At 45.8% G+C, this 21,345-nt stretch overlaps 1 protein-coding gene across 1 annotated transcript in view; it reads left to right on the top strand.

Moving 5' to 3' along the window:
* Positions 1-21,345, top strand: part of HMCN2 (hemicentin 2) — a 563,480-nt gene that overhangs the window by 141,408 nt on the left and 400,727 nt on the right. The window contains exon 15 of the mRNA XM_086924818.1: positions 6,758-6,904. Coding sequence (XP_086780944.1) covers positions 6,758-6,904 — 147 coding nt within the window. The remainder of the gene's footprint in view (positions 1-6,757; positions 6,905-21,345) is intronic.

Here is a 21,345-nt window from a genome sequence, read left to right as displayed (position 1 = left end):
TTAGGTCATTGCTACTAACTGCACGGGTCACCCACTCCTTACGCTGTTCCTGCTACTCACAGATGAGTTGTTTTGATGCTTTAGATGCAGTCAGAATTTATCAATGAACTGGACTGGGACGCGTCATCCTTGTGGGCATCTTCTTTGCTTTACAACACAAAACAAAACAAAAAATATTGTAGATATCGACACTGACAATAAAAAATAAATGACAACGACATCAACAGACAATCCGATGCCTTACATCTCATTCATACCTCTGAGTATCGGCGTAGCAGGCTTCTTTATTATTACATCTCATTCATTGCTCTGAGTATCTGCGTAGCAGGCTTCTTTATTATTACATCTCATTCATTGCTCTGAGTATCTGCGTAGCAGGCTTCTTTATTATTACATCTCATTCATTGCTCTGAGTATCTGCGTAGCAGGCTTCTTTATTATTACATCTCATTCATTACTCCGAGTATTGGCGTATCAGGTTTCTTCACTATTCCATCTCATTCATACCTCTTAGTATCGGCATAGCAGACTTCTTTATTATTACATCTCATTCATTACTCAGAGTATTAGCGTAACAGATTTCTTCACTATTACATCTCATTCATAGCTCTGAGTATCGGCGTAGCAGGTTTCTTCACTATTACATCTCATTCATTGCTCTGAGTATCGGCGTAGCAGGTTTCTTAACTATTACATCTCATTCATTACTCTGAGTATTGGCGTATCAGGTTTCTTCACTGTTACATCTCATTCATAGCTCTGAGTATCGGCGTAGCAGGTTTCTTCACTGTTACATCTCATTCATAGCTCTGAGTATCGGCGTAGCAGATTCACTATTACATCTCCTTCATTGCTCTGGCTATCGGCATAGCAGGCTTCTTTATTATTACATCTCATTCATTACTCAGAGTATTAGCGTAACAGATTTCTTCACTGTTACATCTCATTCACTGCTCTGAGTATCGGCGGAGCAGGTTTCTTTATTATTACATCTCATTCATTACTCAGAGTATTAGCGTAACAGATTTCTTCACTGTTACATCTCATTCACTGCTCTGAGTATCGGCATAGCAGGTTTCTTCACTATTACATCTCATTCATTGCTCTGAGTATCTGCGTAGCAGGCTTCTTTATTATTACATCTCATCCATTACTCCGAGTATCGGCGTAGCAGGCTTCTTTATTATTACATCTCATTCATTGCTCTGAGTATCTGCGTAGCAGGCTTCTTTATTATTACATCTCATTCATTGCTCTGAGTATCTGCGTAGCAGGCTTCTTTATTATTACATCTCATTCATTGCTCCGAGTATTGGCGTAGCAGGCTTCTTCACTATTCCATCTCATTCATTGCTCTGAGTATCGGCGTAACAGGTTTCTTCACTATTACATCTCATTCATTGCTCTGAGTATCTGCGTAGCAGGCTTCTTTATTATTACATCTCATTCATTACTCAGAGTATTAGCGTAACAGATTTCTTCACTATTCCATCTCATTCATTGCTCTGAGTATTGGCGTAACAGATTTCTTCACTATTACATCTCATTCATAGCTCTGAGTATCGGCGTAGCAGGTTTCTTCACAATTACATCTCATTCATTGCTCTGAGTATTGGCGTAACAGATTTCTTCACTATTACATCTCATTCATAGCTCTGAGTATCGGCGTAGCAGGTTTCTTCACAATTACATCTCATTCATTGCTCTGAGTATCGGCGTAGCAGGTTTCTTAACTATTACATCTCATTCATTACTCCGAGTATTGGCGTATCAGGTTTCTTCACTGTTACATCTCATTCATTGCTCTGAGTATCGGCGTAGCAGGTTCCTTCACTATTACATCTCATTCATTTCTCTGAGTATCTGCGTAGCAGGCTTCTTTATTATTACATCTCATTAATTACTGCGAGTATCGGCGTAACAGGTTTCTTCACTGTTACATCTCATTCGTTGCTCTGAGTATCTGCGTAGTAGGCTTCTTTATTATTACATCTCATTCATTGCTCTGAGTATCGGCCTAGCAGGTTTCTTCACTATTACATCTCATTCATTACTCCGAGTATCGGCGTAACAGGTTTCTTCACAGTTACATCTCATTCATTACTCCGACTATCGGCATTGCAGACTTCTTCACTATTACATCTCATTCATTGCTCTGAGTATCTGCGTAGCAGGCTTCTTCATTATTACATCTCATTCATAGCTCTGAGTATCTGCGTAGCAGGCTTCTTTATTATTACATCTCATTCATTACTCCTAGTATCGGCGTAACAGGTTTCTTCACTGTTACATCTCAGTCATAGCTCGGAGTATCGGCGTAACCGGTTTCTTCACTATTACATCTCAGTCACAGCACTGAGTATCGGCGTAGCAGGTTTCTTCACTATTACATCTCATTCATAGCTCTGAGTATCGGCGTAGCAGGTTTCTTTACTATTACATCTCAGTCACAGCACTGAGTATCGGCGTAGCAGGTTTCTTCACTATTACATCTCATTCATAGCTCTGAGTATCGGCGTAACAGGTTTCTTCACTATTACATCTCATTCATAGCTCTGACTATCGGCGTAGCCGGTTTCTTCACTATTACATCTCATTCATTGCTCTGAGTATCTGCGTAGCAGGCTTCTTCACTATTACATCTCATTCATACCTCTTAGTATCTGCGTAGCAGGCTTCTTTATTATTACATCTCTTTCATTGTTCTGAGTATCTGCGTATCAGGCTTCTTTATTATTACATCTCTTTCATTGTTCTGAGTATCTGCGTAGCAGGCTTCTATATTATTACATCTCATTCATTACTCCGAGTTTTGACGTATCAGGTTTCTTCACTGTTACATCTCATTCATAGCTCTGAGTATCGGCGGAGCAGGTTTCTTCACTGTTACATCTCAGTCATAGCTCTGAGTATCGGCGTAGCAGGTTTCTTCACTATTACATCTCATTCACTGCTCTGAGTATCGGCGGAGCAGGCTTCTTCACTATTATATCTCAGTCATAGCTCTGAGTATCGGCGTAACAGGTTTCTTCACTATTACATCTCAGTCATAGCTCTGAGTATCGGTGGAGCAGGTTTCTTCACTATTACATCTCATTCATAGCTCTGACTATCGGCGTAGCCGGTTTCTTCACTATTACATCTCATTCACTGCTCTGAGTATCGGCGGAGCAGGTTTCTTCTCTATTACATCTCATTCATTGCTCTGAGTATCGGTGTAGCAGGTTTCTTTACTATTACATCTCAGTCATAGCTCTGAGTATCGGTGGAGCAGGTTTCTTCACTATTACATCTCATTCATAGCTCTGACTATCGGCGTAGCCGGTTTCTTCACTATTACATCTCATTCATAGCTCTGACTATCGGCGTAGCCGGTTTCTTCACTATTACATCTCATTCACTGCTCTGAGTATCGGCGGAGCAGGTTTCTTCTCTATTACATCTCATTCATTGCTCTGAGTATCGGTGTAGCAGGTTTCTTTACTATTACATCTCAGTCATAGCTCTGAGTATCGGTGGAGCAGGTTTCTTCACTATTACATCTCATTCATAGCTCTGACTATCGGCGTAGCCGGTTTCTTCACTATTACATCTCATTCATAGCTCTGACTATCGGCGTAGCCGGTTTCTTCACTATTACATCTCATTCATTGCTCTGAGTATCGGCGTAACAGGTTTCTTCTCTATTACATCTCATTCATTGCTCTGAGTATCGGTGTAGCAGGTTTCTTTACTATTACATCTCAGTCATAGCTCTGAGTATCGGTGGAGCAGGTTTCTTCACTATTACATCTCATTCATAGCTCTGACTATCGGCGTAGCCGGTTTCTTCACTATTACATCTCATTCATTGCTCTGAGTATCTGCGTAGCAGGCTTCTTTATTATTACATCTCATTCATTGTTCTGAGTATCTGCGTAGCAGGCTTCTTTATTATTACATCTCATTCATTACTCCGACTATTGGCGTATCAGGTTTCTTCACTGTTACATCTCCTTCATTGCTCTGGCTATCGGCGTAGCAGGTTCCTTCACTATTACATCTCATTCGAGCAATGAGTTTCGTCGTCGCAACTCATCTCACTAATGCATCATTATTGCATAGTATCGATGTAGCAGCTTTTCACTATTGCATTTTAATCATTGCTTTGAGTATCAGCCTAGTAGCTCACCAATTGCCATAGGTTTGAGTGGAGCAGCATACGTCATTACTGCATCTCATTCGTAGCTATGAGTATCGGCCTACCACCTCATTCATTTAGTTCCATTTCAGTAGACCAGCATACGTTATTACTGCATCTTTTTCTGTTTCCATCCACCCGCGCTTTCGTTTTCTGATAAACAAATTAAATTGACAGTAGCCTTGTCCCGGTGCCCGAGCTATTCTATTATGTTTCTACCTTATTAGTAAGTTGCTGGAATACTTCTCCAAGCACTTCATCCGGAGAAAGACTCCGCTCCTTAGATGGGTTTGGAATTCATATGCGGCTATGAGACCTAATATCTGTATATGTTAACCCTTTTAATGGATATATTTCATTGAAAGGGCTACCTGGCGGAAAATGAATACGTGTGCGGTGGTATGTTCATGGTTTAGTGGTGAGATCTTCCCAGATGTGCCCCCTACCACAGCTTCTTGCCTATAGCTCTTCTGTAGCATCCATAGCGCTTGGACGGTTAGGCGCTAGGAAATAGTGCCTAATATTTTGTCAATGCTTTGAGTATTAATTTCCAGTTCACAGAATACCTAAAGTACATAATGTGTAAATAACTTGGGATTGAAGCATCGGCAATGCTGGCAGTGAGTTGAACCAGTAGTGTCAGACCGTGGGGGTTACTATGAAAGCAAAAACAATGGTTCTGTCAGGTATGCGTAGCTAATTTCTTGTACAAGTAATTTAATTATCTTATTTCTTATTTATAATCCTCAAATTGTAACATCAAAACAATATCATCCATAGGGAACACACGAAACACACGAAACACACGAAAACACACAGGCTGATGGGTAATAAGTTGTTTTATATAAATTGCATTATTTATATCTACCCATACTTTAATAAAAAGCTGTCAACAAGGTGAAGTTTTAAGGTGAAAAGTGATCAAGTGACATAGTGTGCTCAGTGATATAGTTGAGTAGTTGATCACAGAAAAGATGAAGTGCAGTGCAAAACACAAAAGATATGTGGTGAATTAAAATAGAGTGATGTGGCCAAAAATTTTATTGGAGTAAAGACACATCCCCTAATTAAAAACAGAACAGTGCAAATGGCAGTTTAAACAAATGACTGCCATAATAGGGCCAACATGTGTCAGCTAATCGGGTGGATAATCCCTAGGCTTTCTTCAGGGCCTCTGCTCTCAAAAATTGCTACTGCATGAAGATGTGTTGAATCAAAATATAAATGAGAACAAACAATAAAGGTTGGAATGAATACAACCTGTTGTGTACTAATCCTACGCACCAATGAATGCAGATGGCATCTACAACTAATGAAATAAAACAAAATAAAAAATGCACCGTACATGTTCTCTTCCTAGTGAGGTTCATATAATAAAATACTAATTCTGAGATATTCTATATGCTCACCCAGTTTGATGGGGGACTGGACCTCACCTCACCTGGACCGTGCTCAGGATTAGAGGCCCCGCTCTGTGAAGAGAAAAGGCAAAAAAGAGACATATAGAGCTACACTTGATCAGTCCCTCTATTTGCTCAATACTTTTTAACCCTCTTCGCTAACTCTTCCTCTTAAAGAGAGAGTAAATGAAAGATAACCGACTGGTACATCGTCAAGAACTCAGAAAACCACAGCAAAGCACTCAATGTTAAAAATAAACTCATATTCTGTGATTGCATTCTAAAGAGCCAGAAGCCCTCGAGATATACAGCAATAGAGCTCTGCGTACATATACACAGTTAATGTTTAGTAGTAGCCTAGGCGTCCCTCTCAAGACATCCACCCATCGAGGCTTACTAAGGAGCTAATCCAACAGTCTCTAGTATGAACACTGACTTCTTATGTAGATTATGGCTTGACATCTGACTATACCAACTCAGTGGTCATAACCCTTCATAACGCTGGCTTGCAAAAACAGAGACTGTTACGACTAAGCCTGCGAATTTAGACAGAACGTGAGTTAGGCGTGTTCCATTTAGATGTGTTCCAAACAGCTACCAAAATGGATTTGGCAGTGACTCACCAAGGGCAACCAGAGTGAATCCTGGGTGATTGAACAATTGGGCTCAGGTCTGGGGGTTTCTAGGCAGCTCTGTCCATGCACTTTATTTGTAGTATAATATGAAACTAGTGAAAAGGGCGCTGTTCTATGAGTCGGGACAGACATCTGTTGCTGGCGTCTGCTCAGGAAGATTATACCTTCAAATAATGGAGAACTTTCTCTTATTGAAGCTCATTTAACATGTTATCAGGCCCAACCCTATTGTTTTGAACTGTGCAGGAGGAGAGAGCATATCCAAATAACACAAATGGCAGGAAAAAAAATGGTCAGATTTGGAGTTTGGCGCTAATGAAAGCGCCTTTGGTTTCTGAAGGAAACGCTAGATTTACAGCAGACTCCTCCGGCTGAATGTCCTTCATCTTAGCTGTTGTACAGTGGGGGAGATGCCACCGGTGGACTGACAGGGATTTAACTTACCTCAGTACTGAGGGGTGGGGGCAGCACTTATAGGGCAGTTGTGGGGCCACAGCTCTTTGAGTAAAGACCTTTCCTCTCTTGCCTTTGTTTGGAACCAGGTGAGGAGGAGCTGATCCCATTGCCAGGTACCCAGGAAGGAACCCTCAAGATCCAGGGGGTGCGCACGTCGGATGCCGGAGTATACACCTGTCTGGCCACCAATGAGGTGGGGGTGTCAGATGAGGTCATCAGGCTGGAGGTGGGAGGTAAGTCTGCGAAGAAAATGCTGGGATGGGGAGAAGGACATCGGACTCACAAGAGGGGGTGTGATCGCCAAGAATGGCTTTGGCAGCCAAGATCCGTCTGAGCGCAGAACACTTCCAGCCTCAGTTAGAGGAGGGTGGTAAGAAGATAGTCACACTCAAAAGACATTCAGGAAAATCCGCCACAGTGGCAGGAGGATTTACCACCAATACATTTTAATTTACGGCTTAACTTATATTTGGGTGGACCACCCATTGTTTAACCAGGGCGATATACTCCGTCACCCTGGAGCGACAGAGTAAATGACTCCATCACCCTGGTGGAAGAACCGCTTGCAAGATTTTTCATTGACTACCAAGCTGGCAGCACTTTACAAATCACTAGCAGCCCGTCCCGACGTTGTCCGGGTATGAATTGCTGCCGGCCAGTAGTATATTGTTTTGTAGGATTTCGTTTTGATAGCATTTCTTATCTGTGACAGGCCTGTGAAACGCTCCGATTCACAGTGCACTGCTGATGCACTTAAGAGTGCGCGTTCAGTAGTGTGTGAACTCGAGTTTCCCTACTTTAATTTTCCTTGCAATATTATATAGCGCGAACTCGACAACATGGCATGAGCACAATGTACATTACAGAAGAACACATTCATTTGTGGTAGGCACGGGGAGACAAAGCGATTTGCCTGGAATCACAGGATGTTGAGCTGATGCCGAGATTCGAACGTGGCTCCCCAGCTCTAAAGTTCGCAATTCTAGAACTTGTGGCGGGAGGTGTGTCTAAAAGTGTATGCCGGTGCTGGCCATCAATGAGAGAGACCTGTGCATTTTTTAAATGGGTGGTGAAAAATATGAGTATGTTGCTGGAGATGTTGGCCGCTGTGCCACCAATGTACTTACCGGGGGAGGGTAAACACCCGTCATTCAGCAACTTTCTTTCCACATACCATCACTCCGCATACTTTCATTACAAAAGTACCATGACTCCGCAATGGCATTACATTTTATATGCTTTTACCACGCATACATTTACAACGAAATTCGTTGTAAATGCATGAATGTTAAAAGCATGTTTTTTTAATGTTTGGATATGGTAAGTATGGATATAGGGGTATATGTTTTGGGGTACTGAGGTATATGTTTTGGGGTGTTTGGGTATTTTAAGGGTTCAGATATAGTTTTGGGTTATGGGGTACAGAGGTAGTTTTAGGGTTTCGGGATAGGTATGGGTTTTGGGGTACATGGGTATTTTTAGGGTTCAGGGCTAGGTTTGGGTATAGGGGTATTTTTAGGGTTCAGTGGTAGGTTTGGGTTTTGGGGTACAGGGGTATTTTAGGGGTTCAGGGCTAGGTTTGCGTTTTTGGGTACAGGGCTATTTTAAGGGTTCAGGGCTAGGTTTGGGTTTTGGGGTACAGGGGTATTTTAGGGTTCAGGGGTAGGTTTGGGTTTTGGGGTACAGGGGTATTTTTAGGGTTCAGGGCTAGGTTTGGATTTTGGGGTACAGGGGTATTTTTAGGGTTCAGGGGTAGGTTTTGGTTTTGAGGTACAGGGGTATTTATAGGGTTCAGGGCTAGGTTTAGGTTTTGGGGCACAGGGATATTTTTAGGGTTTAGGGATAGGTTTGGGTTTTGGGGTACAGGGTATATTTATAGGGTTAAGATGGGTTAGTGTTTAAGGGTGTTGGGGTATTTTAAGGAGTAAGGGTGGGTTATGAATATGGGGTGCAGGGGTATTTAAAGGGAGCAGTGTGGAATTAGTTTTTAGGGTGTAAAGGGGAGCGCAGGGGAAGCACACCTGGAGCTGGAATGTACAGAACCTGGGAAGAAAAAACAATGAAATATTGGGCACAACGCCCATAATCCCGCCCCCTGCACACGACAACGCCCCCGGCACACGCCCACATCACACGATATGAGACATGGCATGAAGGGCGGAACGTACCACACGCCCCCAGCGTTTGTCACACCCCCCAGTACACGCCCATAGCACAACGCAGACATGCCCACAAGGGACTACTTTGCTGGCACGGTTCTTTTACCTTTTAAATGTACATGGTGGGCAGCTGCATAGCCTATGTTCTTCTGCTGTAACTGCCCTTTCCAACGCTGTATTGGGTTTTGTGATTGGTGCTGTGGTTCCTGAGATTACCCGCCTCAAAGGTTTGGGCTCTCTCTTTATTATATTAGTATAGATTGACAGAATCTGCCATCACGATGGTTTCTGTCAATGCATTTAGTGTTTGTTACAAGGCTCCGTCAACAGGACGGAGCCCTGCACCAAACAGTTTTCATTTTTATTTTCAAAAAGAAAATCTCACAATGGCATTTTCTTTTTGAAAAAAAATGCAATACTCCACTCAGGCCAGAGCAGGCGGGCGTCCTTTTAGGTGGTTAGTTCCCGCCCTTTGGAACTCCGTCCCTATCCACATCTGCAGCACCCCTGACCACCTTACCTTCAAAAGGAGGTGAAGACAAGGCTATTCACCCGATGCTAATCTCTCCTCTGTTCTGTTGTCTCACTCGGTGTTCATCTTACCGCCGGGGCCCCCTGTTGCTGGGGCAGTCATGCGCTCTACAAATACTCTAACATAACATAACACTCGCCATGGGAGTCGTCTCCCATGGTCAGGGGAGTATTTATCAGTTTTCACTGCCCCATGCTCTAGGGTTTTCCTGGTGGTGTCGGACAGCTGACACAGACCTCTAATTCCACCCATCTAAATCAGGCGGGTGGTGTTAGCGGTCTGCCTCTGACGGCCCTTACTCTGCAGGGCCGTTGGAGGAGTTTTACCTCGTCGGAGATGAAGTAGTCTCTGCTGTGGCCGAACGTAAGGTCCTCTCACACATAAATCTGGCGAGCGGATCACTATGTTGACGGGGAGGGAACTCGGTCACTGTTGCGATGGAGTTCCCATCTGCCAACATATAAATCGGGCCCTAAAACTCATTGTTTATATCCGACGAGGAGGTTTATTAATAGTACTTTGTAGCATTATTGAGATAGTCGTAGTATCTTCCAGCTGGAGAATACACCACTGGAATTTTTGAGCATTAATGGTACCAGAGTACCTGTGTTTAAATGAAAAGTATTTAGAGCAGGGTGCAACTGGAAGAGAGATTTGTTTAAATATAATGTAATTTTTCTTCTGCCAGTTGAGATACCTGCATTGGGTGGACAATCTAACAGCTGGGCGAGGATGCACACAAGCCCCCTCCCTCACTTGGTTAACAGATGTGGTTGAGTGTAGAGGGCAGAGGACGTGGGCTGCACGCGGTGACACAGGTGCTATAGCAACACAAATATGGTGAAGGGAATGCTGAACATTGTCAAACATCCACCCCAGTGCAGAGATCTGGGTCTAAATCCATCGTTCTTTTGCTCACCATGCCATTCTAGTTTGGACCCAGCCATATGCAAATCAGTCTTGCCCCTGCTCCTCATGGGTACACTCCAGCCCAAACTGCCAGGCCAGGTCCTCCCTGGACCAGAAACAAGCATCCTGGGACTGGTTTTGGAGTACCACCCCTCATCAGCCAGGCTAGCCTGAATCAAATGGCATAGAGAGCCCGGGAGTCCTGTGAGATGGATGAGTCGGACACCAGACTCTAAAGAGGGGCTATAATCGCCAACAATAACTTTGGATGTCTAAGACTCCTGTCTGGGATCCGCCTGAGCACAGAGCACTTCCATCCTCATTTAGAGGAGGGCATACCCTTCCTAAATGGGGCGACTATGCCAACACAAAACAAGCATTTGCAATGCAATAAGTTTTGCATTTGCAAGAGTTGAGATATTGGCGTTGTAAATGACATTACCTTTTATTTATTTGTTAAGAAAACCCTCAACGTACAAAGTGCGTATTTACGCACTGCTGCTTGCAGTTTTTTAAAATTCGTAAACAAAAGGCATTGCCATTTACAATGCCAATAGCTCTTGTATGTATTATTGTTGGAACTGCTTTATGAATGTTCATGTTATAGCATGTTTAAATCTTAACTTTAGTCACACAAATATTGAAATTACAAATCTTGCTCAATGCAAAGGTAGATTAACAACAGCAACGGCCATCCAATATTCCAACAGTGTTAAAGTTTTCACCCGGCAGTCACAAAAGCACCATTTTACCTTGTCCTCTTCCTCCTTCCCCTTTTATCTTCGAAAGATTATGTTTCATTTACAGTGCTATTTGAGTTAGAAAACATTCACAGTCGAGCCCTTCATGACTGGTATTAAATGTGCGTTTTTCCCAACAGATAATTGCCCACATGCATCAAGGTAAATTGCATTCGCAAACGGTGCGAATCGCATTTTTCGGCCGTTTGCGAATGCAATTTCCTGATTTGGAATGCCACAACCTTTTTCAGAAATTCGCAATTTAAGGAATCGCACAATTGCAATTTCTTAAATTGCGAATGCATTTAAGGAATCTCAATTTGAGATTCCTTAAATGCAATTCATCATACTTTTAGAAATTGCGAATTCGCAAATTAGAAATGCAAATTACCATGAAGTTGACCTTCATGGTAATTTGCGAAAATCTAGAAAAATGCTTTTAAATGCATTTTTCTTTGTCACATGTTACACACACACATGCCCTTGGGGCATGTGTGTGTGTAAGATGTATCCAAAGCAAATTTCAGGGGTGCAACAGGGTGTCATTTGGACACCCCTGCACCCTTGAAATTGCATTCTCAATTTGCGAATTCACAATGATGAATTGCAAATTGAGAATGCCCTCCCATTCATTCCTATGGGCCTCTAGGCCCATAGGAATGAATTGGTAGAAATTCCTTAATTGCGATTCTCAATTAGAGAATCACAAATAAGGAATTTTAAGAAATCACAATTTTTTTGCGAATTTCTTAATGAATTGCATTTTGCAATTCCTTAATTGCGATTCCTTCATTTTCGCAATTAAGGAATCGCAAAATGGAACAATGATGCACGTGGGGGAATGGTTTTATTGGTCCACTTACTACTATTACAGGTTGAGTTAACAACATATATATAAAATCATATCAAGTCGGAAGCCTCTGAATCAGGAAAAAGAACTGCGTTGTACCAGTTGACTTGCACTGTAAATAAAAGTTAAAAAGCATCGACTTTTTAGGGACCAAAAACCATCATTGTAAAGTCGAAGAGCAATCGGTTGGGAGGTATGTATATCATTATGCGTTCGGACTATTTAATCTCACAAACACATATTAACCTATACTCACCATGAACTTCATATATTGGCTGGTGATGGATTCACATTAGAATGAAGTTTGTTCTGTTCGTCAATGAGAGTTTTCGCAAAGTTGAAGTATTTAGAGGCGGCTCGTCTTATGGAAGACAATGGACGAAAAGATCCAACTGCGCCCTGGCTCCGCCATACTTCCTGCGCTGTACGTATTTCGGAAGTACCTTCCCTTCCGCCTTAGTCTTCAAGAGGGTCAGGTATTCCGCCTGCGGCACAGATCGGTTCCTACACTCTACAATGTGTTCTTAAATGTGATTCTTTCGTTAGGTGCTTTAGTCAAACAAGCATTGGCAAAGCAAAAATTGCCAATAGCACTACGTAATAAGCGGTATACAAAATGCTTTTATGATGCAAATTCTATGGATGAACGACTACAGGAGGAAACAATTACGCATAAGCATAAGCGTGTGCTTTAGTCAAGCATGCATTGGCAAAGCAAGAATGGTTCTTGACACTATGTTATAAAGCGGAATGCAAAATGCTTTTGAGGCAAACTCTTTGGATGAACGCCTACAGGAGGAAACAATTACGCATAAGCGCGTGCAAGAGCAAGCACTGACGATCGTCGGCGGACATTGCGGAAAGTGAAGATTTAAAAAATAATAGTTCTCCCAAACAACAGCCGACAAAGCAAAGCGTAGAGAAACTGTACTTTACCAATGCACCTCACCCTTGAAGGGAAGTGACGCTCCAGCAGAGCAAACAAATCAGAAGGCGGCAAAGAAGAAGGACAGGGGATTCAACCGATTGTAGGTAGCAGGTTGGAACAAAGTAATAGTACTGATTACAGCAGGTCTTGCAGACTGCGCATACGCTGTAGCTCGACAAAACAATGACGGACGGAATGCTGAAGATTGTCAAACATTCATCCCCAGTACAGAGATCCGGGCCTAAATCCCCCCTCTGGGTGCATGTATTAGTACGCACACTACTGGAAGCAATGCAGGTTCAATAATTTATTTATTTATTTAAAGAGTTTTATATAGCGCTGGCTAGACCCGGAGGTATCAGAGCACTTTACATGAGAATCAACAATATAACAGAAAATCAACGGTGTAACAGAAAAAGTTCTACAATTACACAATCAATCCCCCCCAAAAAATAGGCAATACAATGAGGAGAGGAGAGAAAGGAGAGAGAAAAGCAGTGGAGGGGGCAGGAGAGGTGAGAAAGGGAGGATAAGCGAAGAGACAATACGGAGAGACGGAAAGAAGTCTGTCTAATGACCGACTGGGAAGGTGACGACCAAGGAGGGAGTCCACGGTCCATCTCCCCTATAGCTAAACCAGGTAGCTCCATCGGGCATCAGACAAACTAGTTCAGTCTCAAAACATTGAGAGAGGAGAGAAGGAGAGACATAAATAGAGGGAGGAAGCGGGAGGAGACAGGAGTGTCCAGCACATGTTTAAAATGGCTTCCCTGTTCCCTTGCACTGGCAGTAATGAAACTGACCAGCACAGGGATATATCTGCTCGTACAGATATGTCCACACATGCAGTATCAGTCACCCTGCTTTAGGGCTGTAAGACCTGATGTATGGTTGACTTGCAAATACCACAAGCAGTGTTACGGAACACGGCACACTAGGATGAGTGTCATGTCGTGTTTTCACTTTTGCTTGCATCAAAACATGCAGCCTGGAATGCCAGTCTTGCATGAGTTTGGGTGAGGGATCCCTTAGGGGGGCGCAGTTCGTGCTGCAGTCCTTAGGGAACCTCATTAGTATGCGGAACTAATGAGGGTCCCCAAGGGCCTAGCAGCAGTGCCATCTACTAGGGACTTACAGAGAGTACTAAAGGTATTGTCAATTGGGGAAAACAATTGTACAGTTTTGGGATAGAGATTTGGCCATGGTGACCTAGTTAGTAGGAACCCAGTGCACTGCCAGTGGAAATCATATCATTTACCAAGCAAAAAGTAGGGGCGAACATTCCAAAAAGAGCCACTTTCCTACACTGAGGTAGATTGGCACAGCTCTCTGTGTCTTCCCTGGCAGTGCTGCAGGTGAGACTGAGGTGCACAGGGAGAGCTGTGTGTGGCTCACATTACTTGGACTAACACCCTTGAGGGGTTTTGCAGGTCAGGACTGAGGGGCACTGGGAGAGCAGTGGTCAGGACTGAGGTGCACTGGCAGAGCTGTGTGTGGCTTACATTACGAGGCTAGAACCCCTGAGGGGTGCTGCGGTCGGGACTGAGGTGCACTGGGAGAGCTGTGTGCGGTTTACATTACTAGACTAGAACCCCTGAGGGGTGCTGCGGTCGGGACTGAGGTGCACTGGGAGAGCTGTGTGCGTCTTACATTACAAGGCTAGAACCCCTGAGGTGCGCCGCAGGTCAGGACTGAGGTGCACTGGGAGAGCTGTGTGCGTCTTACATTACAAGGCTAGAACCCCTGAGGGGTGCTGCGGTCGGGACTGAGGTGTACTGGGAGAGCTGTGTGCGGTTTACATTACTAGACTAGAACCCCTGAGGTGCGCCGCAGGTCAGGACTGAGGTGCACTGGGAGAGCTGTGTGCGTCTTACATTACAAGGCTAGAACCCCTGAGGGGTGCTGCGGTCGGGACTGAGGTGTACTGGGAGAGCTGTGTGTGGTTTACATTACTGGGCTAGAACCCCTGAGGGCTGCCGCTGTTAAGGAGTGAGGTGCGCTGGAGAGCTGTGTACATCTTACATTATTATACTCGAACCCCTGAGGGGTGCAGCGTGTCAGGGCTGAGTTGCACTAGGAGAGCTTTGTGTGGCTTACATTACTAGACTAGAACCCCTGCACGGCAGCCCGTCCAAGCCTCGAGCAGCGCCGCTCTCCCCTGAGCCGCACCGCTTCGCTGGGTCGCCCGCATCCTGCCTTCCCCTCCTCTTCTGAGCCGCACACATTGGTCGCCCCAGAGAAACGCTTGTAGCTAGCCGGCCGCCCGCTCAAGTTTACTAAGGAGGTCACTCGCATTATCCCGCGCAACCAGGACGGGAGGTACTGTCCGATAGGCTCTATGTTCTAAGTTCTAGGCCTACACGTATTGTATTCTAAGTTCTAAAAGTGCTGATTCCTGACAGTGGTCCAGGTGTCCCTGTCTTGTACATATCCCTTGTAAATTCTGCCCGTGTCTGTTGGCACATTGTAAAGTGTGTGTTTTTATCTAATGTGTTTTGGTGTAATACAAAGGCTATTTTTATATATAACCTTGTGTGGAGTTTCCTTTGTGGTGGGCCTTGGGTGTTGTTGCTGGGGTGCGTGCGCAAATACTTAACTCACATCGCCTCCAAGTTTAGCCTTGCTGCTCGCGTCACGTTACCTAGAGGGTGAGCAGGGGTTATCTTGGCGTGTAACTCCCTTGCCCTGACTTAGGAGTGGTGGTCTCTGACTGACTTTGGTGCAAGCCCTGGCCAGCCAGGGATCCCATTTGAACAGGGTTCACAACAAAATCGCCGACATTCATAACAGCTTTGAAAACCAGTCCGGAGACCAATCAACCCCACCCACCTCCGAACCAAAAAACCCTCGAACAACCTTTGCGCCTGGAACCCAATCACCACGGAAGACACCATCCGCCTGATGAACTCCATCCACTGAGGATCACCAACCGACCCATGTCCCCACCACATTTTCAACAAAGCAGACTCCATCATCGCACCTCATCTCCAAGACGTCATCAACTGCTCCCTCAACTCCGCCACCTTCCCGGAAAGCTGGAAACATGCCGAACTCAGCGCCCTTCTGAAGAAAGCCACAGCTGACCCCACTGAACTCAAAATCTACCGCCCCATCTTGCTCCTCCCATTCCCTGCCAAAGTCATTGAGAAAGCCGTCAACAGCCACCTTCCTCGAATCCAACAAATCCCTCGACCCTTCACAGTCCGGCTTCCGAGCCAAACACAGCACAGAGACCGCCCTCATCGCAGCAACAGACGACATTCGAACTCTACTGGACAACGGAGAAACAGTCGCCCTCATCCTACTTGACCTCTCCGCAGCCTTCAACACGGTCTGTCACAGCACCCTCAATCAACGCCTCAACAACGTCGGAATACAAGGAAAAGCATTGGACTGGATCATCTCGTTTCTCGCCGGAAGAACCCAGAGAGTCCGCCTCCCCCCTTTCAGATCGGAGCCCACCGAAGTCATCTGCGGCGTACCACAAGGATCATCACTCAATCCCACCCTCTTCAACGTATACATGAGCCCCCTCGCATCCATCGCGCACCAATACAACCTCAACACCATCTCCTATGCAGACGACACCCAGCTGATCCTCTCCCTCACCAAAGATCCAAACTCCGCCAAAACCAACCTACATGACGGGATGAAAGAAGTGGCCGAGTGGATGAAGAACAGCCGCTTAAAACTGAACTCGGACAAAACGGAAGTCCTCATTTGAGGATCATCCCCTTCTGCCTGGGACGACTCATGGTGGCCACCTGGCCCTTGGAAACGCACCCAAACCTACGGACCATGCACGCAACCTGGGCTTCATCCTGGACTCCTCCCTCTCGATGACCAGACAAGTCAACGCTGTTTCCTCATCATGCTTCAACATCCTTCGCATGCTCAAAAAAATATTCAGTGGGATCCCCACCGAAACAAGAAAAACGGTTACCCACGCATTGGTCACAAGCCGACTGGATTACGGAAATACCCTTTACGCCGGAACCACAGCCAAACTACAAAATAAACTCCAACGCATCCAAAACGCCTCAGCCAGACTCATACTCGACATCCCCCGCCAAGCTCACATCTCCGGTCACCTGAAAGACCTCCACTGGCTCCCCGCCAACAAGAGGATAACGTTCCGACTCCTCACCCACGCTCACAAAGCCCTCTACGACCTAGGACCCGAATGCCTCAACACGCGCCTGTCCTTTTACACCGCCACTCGCCAACTTCGTTCGTCCAAGCAAGCCCTAGCCGCTATTCCGCGCATCAACAGATCCACCAATGGGGGAAGATCCTTCTCCTACTTAGCAGCCAAAACCTGGAATTCTCTCCCCACCCACCTCCGCCTTACACAGAACCACCTCTCCTTCAGAAAACAACTTAAAACTTGGATATTTGATAAGTAAAGCACCCCCCCCCCCCCCTCCTCCCCCAAGCTCCTTGAGACCCTCTGGGTGAGTTGTGCACTATACAAATTCATGAACTTGAACTTGAACTTGAGGGGTGCCGCGGTTAGGAATGAGGTGCACTGACGGAGCTGCGTGTGGCTTACATGATTAGACTAGAACCCCTGAAGGGTGCTTCGGTCGGGACTGAGGCGCAGTGCGAGAGCTGTGTGTGGCTTTACATTACTAGGCTAGAACCCTGAGGGGTGCTGCAGGTGAGACTGAGGTTCACTGGGAGAGCTGTGTGTGAATTGCATTATTCGACCAGAACCCCTGAGAGGTGTCGCGGTTCAGGACCGAGGTGCACTGGGGGAGCAGTGTGCGGCATACATTACAAGGCTAGAACCCCTGAGGGGTGCCGCGAATCAGGCCTCGGTGCACAAGGAGAGCTGTGTGTGGCTTACATTATTAAACCAGAACCCCTGAGTGGTGCCGCAGGTCAGGACTGAGGTTCACTGGGAGAGTTGTGTGGGGCTTACATTATTAGTGAAATGTGAGAATTTTGTTGTATTTCTTGTGAATTATATATTCAAATTGAATATATAATTCACAAGAAATACAACAAAATTCTTATCAAACCTATTGAGTGGAAGTCTTTTTGTTTTCACTAAGACAACAACATGTGTGCCTACTAAGGGATGAGACTAGAGACATCTCTAGCCTCACATTTCATTCATAGAGCAAGACCCCGTTGGGCCCTCGGAGTCACCTTGCGGAGCACCAGCAAAACCTAACTAACATTGTTCACAGTGCGTTCACCTTTTCAACAAAACATAGGCTGTGCATCTACCCAACATCATTTGCTTACATTATTAGACCAGAACCTCTGTGGGTCAGGACTGAGGTACATTGGGAGAGCTGCATGTGGCTTCCATTATTAGACTAGAAACCCTGAGGAGAGCTGCAGGTCAGGATTGAGGTGCACTGGCAGAGCTGTATATGGCTTATATTATTGGACCAGAACTCTTGAGGGGTTTCGCGGGTCAGGACTGAGGTGCACTGGGAGAGCTGTGTGCGGTTTACAGTATTAGACGAGAACCCCTGAGGGGTGCTGCGGTCAGGACTGAGGTGCACTTGGAGAGCTGTTTGCGGCTTACATTACTAGGCTAGAACCCCTGAGGGGTGTCGCGGTTCAGGACCGAGGTGCACAAGGAGAGCTGTGTGTGGCTTACATTACTAGGCTAGAACCCCTGAGGGGTGCCGTAGGTCAGGACGGAGGTACCCTGAGAGAGTCCTGTGCTGCTCATGTTACTGGACTAGCAGCCCTGAGGTGCATTAGGAGAGCTGTGTGTGGTTCACATTGCTAAACCCAGCATTGTCACATACCTGCCTCTTCCCCCCCCAAAGACCCCTCCTCCAGAGACAGAGATTCGAGAGCCTTTACAGAGGCGCAGGAGCTCTCTGGAGGGAGAAGCAGTGAAAGCCCATGAAAGGGGGCATGAGAGTGGGGGGGTGCTGGTCGGTGGCACAGGGACGCGTGAGGGGTCAGAGGGGCTCAGTACAGTTGAAAGACTCTTTGGCGATGGCTCTGACTTTGGAAGCTCAAAGCTCATCATTGCAGTCCCAGCTGCCCATGGATAATGTTTGTGATTTTAGGCACTTCGCCCTATCGGACTCTATCCAAGTTACACCAGCTGCGCTTGTTTCACGCTTCCAGTCTGGCTCTGCTCACGACGGGCATGGATGGCATGTGTGGACAGATCAGAGATGGCTTTTGGCACATGATCACCCAGACAGCCGGCTCTGAGCGATGCCTGCCTGGCGCTTCTAACTGCAGCCTGGCATCGGTGCCAGGCGTTTATGGATAGGAGACACCATGCTTGGAAGCACTGGGTCCGGCTGGGCGGGTGGATTCTGTGCTTCCCCTTTGGCTCACCAGCTCCTCAGTGACTTCTCTCTTGCGCTGGGTCCAGACGATACAGAACGCAGTGGCCAGACTGGTCCTCAACCTGCCCAAATGGACCCCCATCACCCAGCACCTGAGAGCCCTCCACTGGCTCCCCATCCAGAAAAGATGCCAATTCAAACTACTGACCCATGTTTACAAAGCCCATCATGACCAAGGGCCTGCATACATGAACCACCGAGTGAACTTACACCAACCATCCAGAAACTCCGCTCTACCTCCCTCGCAAGAGACCGCACATCCGCCGTGGCCACAGCGGAGGACGCTCCTCCTACTCCGCCGAAACGTCCTGGACGCCCTCCCACTCCGAGCAATGGCAGCCCATGCATGTAGGCGTGGGCACCCCACTTCCACAAAGTCACTTCCAGACATACACCATCTCACCAGCACCCGAAGGCCCCATATTGTAGATTTTCAGGCCTCGACTCGAACCCTGCATAGCTCCAGACAATGCCTATTACTGCAGTCAGTTCCCTATTGGCACCGTCTGAAGGGCACAGAGGTGCCCCCAGAACATGGACTCCTGGTCTTTGGAACATCAAGCTAGATTTATGGAAGTCTACACACACTCTGAGTCCTTTCATGTCTGTTTTATGGAGCATTCAGTGCTGTGGTGGGTGGGCTTTAGGCCTGTTTGACGGCAGAGTACATATGGAGCGAATGCGCATGTGCCCAGACCCCTTTTATTAGTAGGGTCACCTGATTAGATGAGCTTGGGTGAGTGTAGGGACAACCTTCTGGGCGAGGGCTGCGCTGCGTTCTAGGGACACTACAAATGTGTTATCCAATGGGGTGGGGGCGTAAATTTGTAGCTGAACGCCTATTTCAAACCTTGTGGTTGCAGCTTTCGGGTCAGGTGACCTGGATTTGATTTATAAATCCAAACCACTGTGAAATCTTACAACTTTTATCATCTAAAAATACAGGTTTATGGCGAGGACCACATGGCTGAGTCCATACGGCTGGGTCCTATCTGAGGTGGCAAAGTGGATGTATGACGTTACAACGCATATATTCACAACGCATACCATTACAACGAAACTTTTACAACGCATGCCATTACAACGCATGCCATTACAACGCAGCTGCTATTACAACGCATGCCATTACAACGTAAGTATGGGTAAGTATTTTTTTTTTAATTAATGGGAATGTAATAGTAGTGTAAGTGTTGGATAGTGTAGGGGTTAAAATTACTTTTCTAACTCCAGGGAGGCGTAATAGTAGGGTAAGTGTTGGATGGTGTAGGGGTTAAAATTAAATTAAATACTTACCCATACTTACGTTGTAATGGCATGCGTTGTAATAGCAGCTGCCTTGTAATGGCATGCGTTGTAATGGCATGCTTTGTAATGGATCCTGCGTTGTAAAAGTTTCATTGTAATGGTAGTGCGTTGTTTTAGTTGCGTTGTAATGGCTGGTTCCGGCAAAATGGGCAACATAACGAAGGGTTGGAATGCTACCCTGTGCAATTGCCAGGGGTTGGACTTACAGCGAGCAGCCTCCTATCACAGCTTGTGTGTTTCTCTTTCTGCCCTAAGTGGCCAAGGGTATGCCTATCTGTGGCTCCTGTGCTAACTGAGCCACGGAGAGACCCAAAAGGGTGAAACCGGCCCTTGGTTGCTTTTGTTCCCATTCAGGGACAACCTGATTTGTCAGTTCGGTCTGGTCTGTTCCTATTGGAGCAGGGTCAACAATGATTTGCATATGGCTGGGTCTAAAGTGCAGTGACATGGTGGTCAAAAGAATGATGGATTGGGATGCTACCCCAAGTGATTGCCAGCGGTTAGATTTATTGCAAGCATTCCTCCCATCTCCTTTTTTATTATCTGGCTTGGCATCTCAGCTGTCGCCCTACAATTCTGTGAGCATCGCTACATATGCTTTCGCTCCGCCCACATATTGGAGGCCAGGTGTACATGTTTTGATTGGGCAGAAGTTGTGTGCTTCCACAAAAAAGTGTTTTCCCTCCACAGCTGTGATCATTTTGTTATCTATCCAGCTGCCTGAGGTTGAACTCTCAGGGTCACACACGTGACATTGTTATGCTATTAAAGTCTCTTAGATAGCTGGATATTTTATGGTGTCTGTTTTTTTCTGGTAATAGCACTGATGGGAGGAGAGCCGTCATCAACCTACATGGATCTTTAGGTCTAGCTTGAAAGTGCAACGGTCACCGGCCCTTTTAATGTGCACCAATATTAT

This window comes from Lissotriton vulgaris, chromosome 5 (genome assembly GCF_964263255.1).
Source record: "Lissotriton vulgaris chromosome 5, aLisVul1.2, whole genome shotgun sequence".
Classification (NCBI taxonomy): Eukaryota; Metazoa; Chordata; class Amphibia; order Caudata; family Salamandridae; genus Lissotriton; species Lissotriton vulgaris.
The sequence above is the reverse complement of the archived record's forward strand: the minus strand, read 5'-3'. Positions and strand labels throughout refer to the sequence as shown.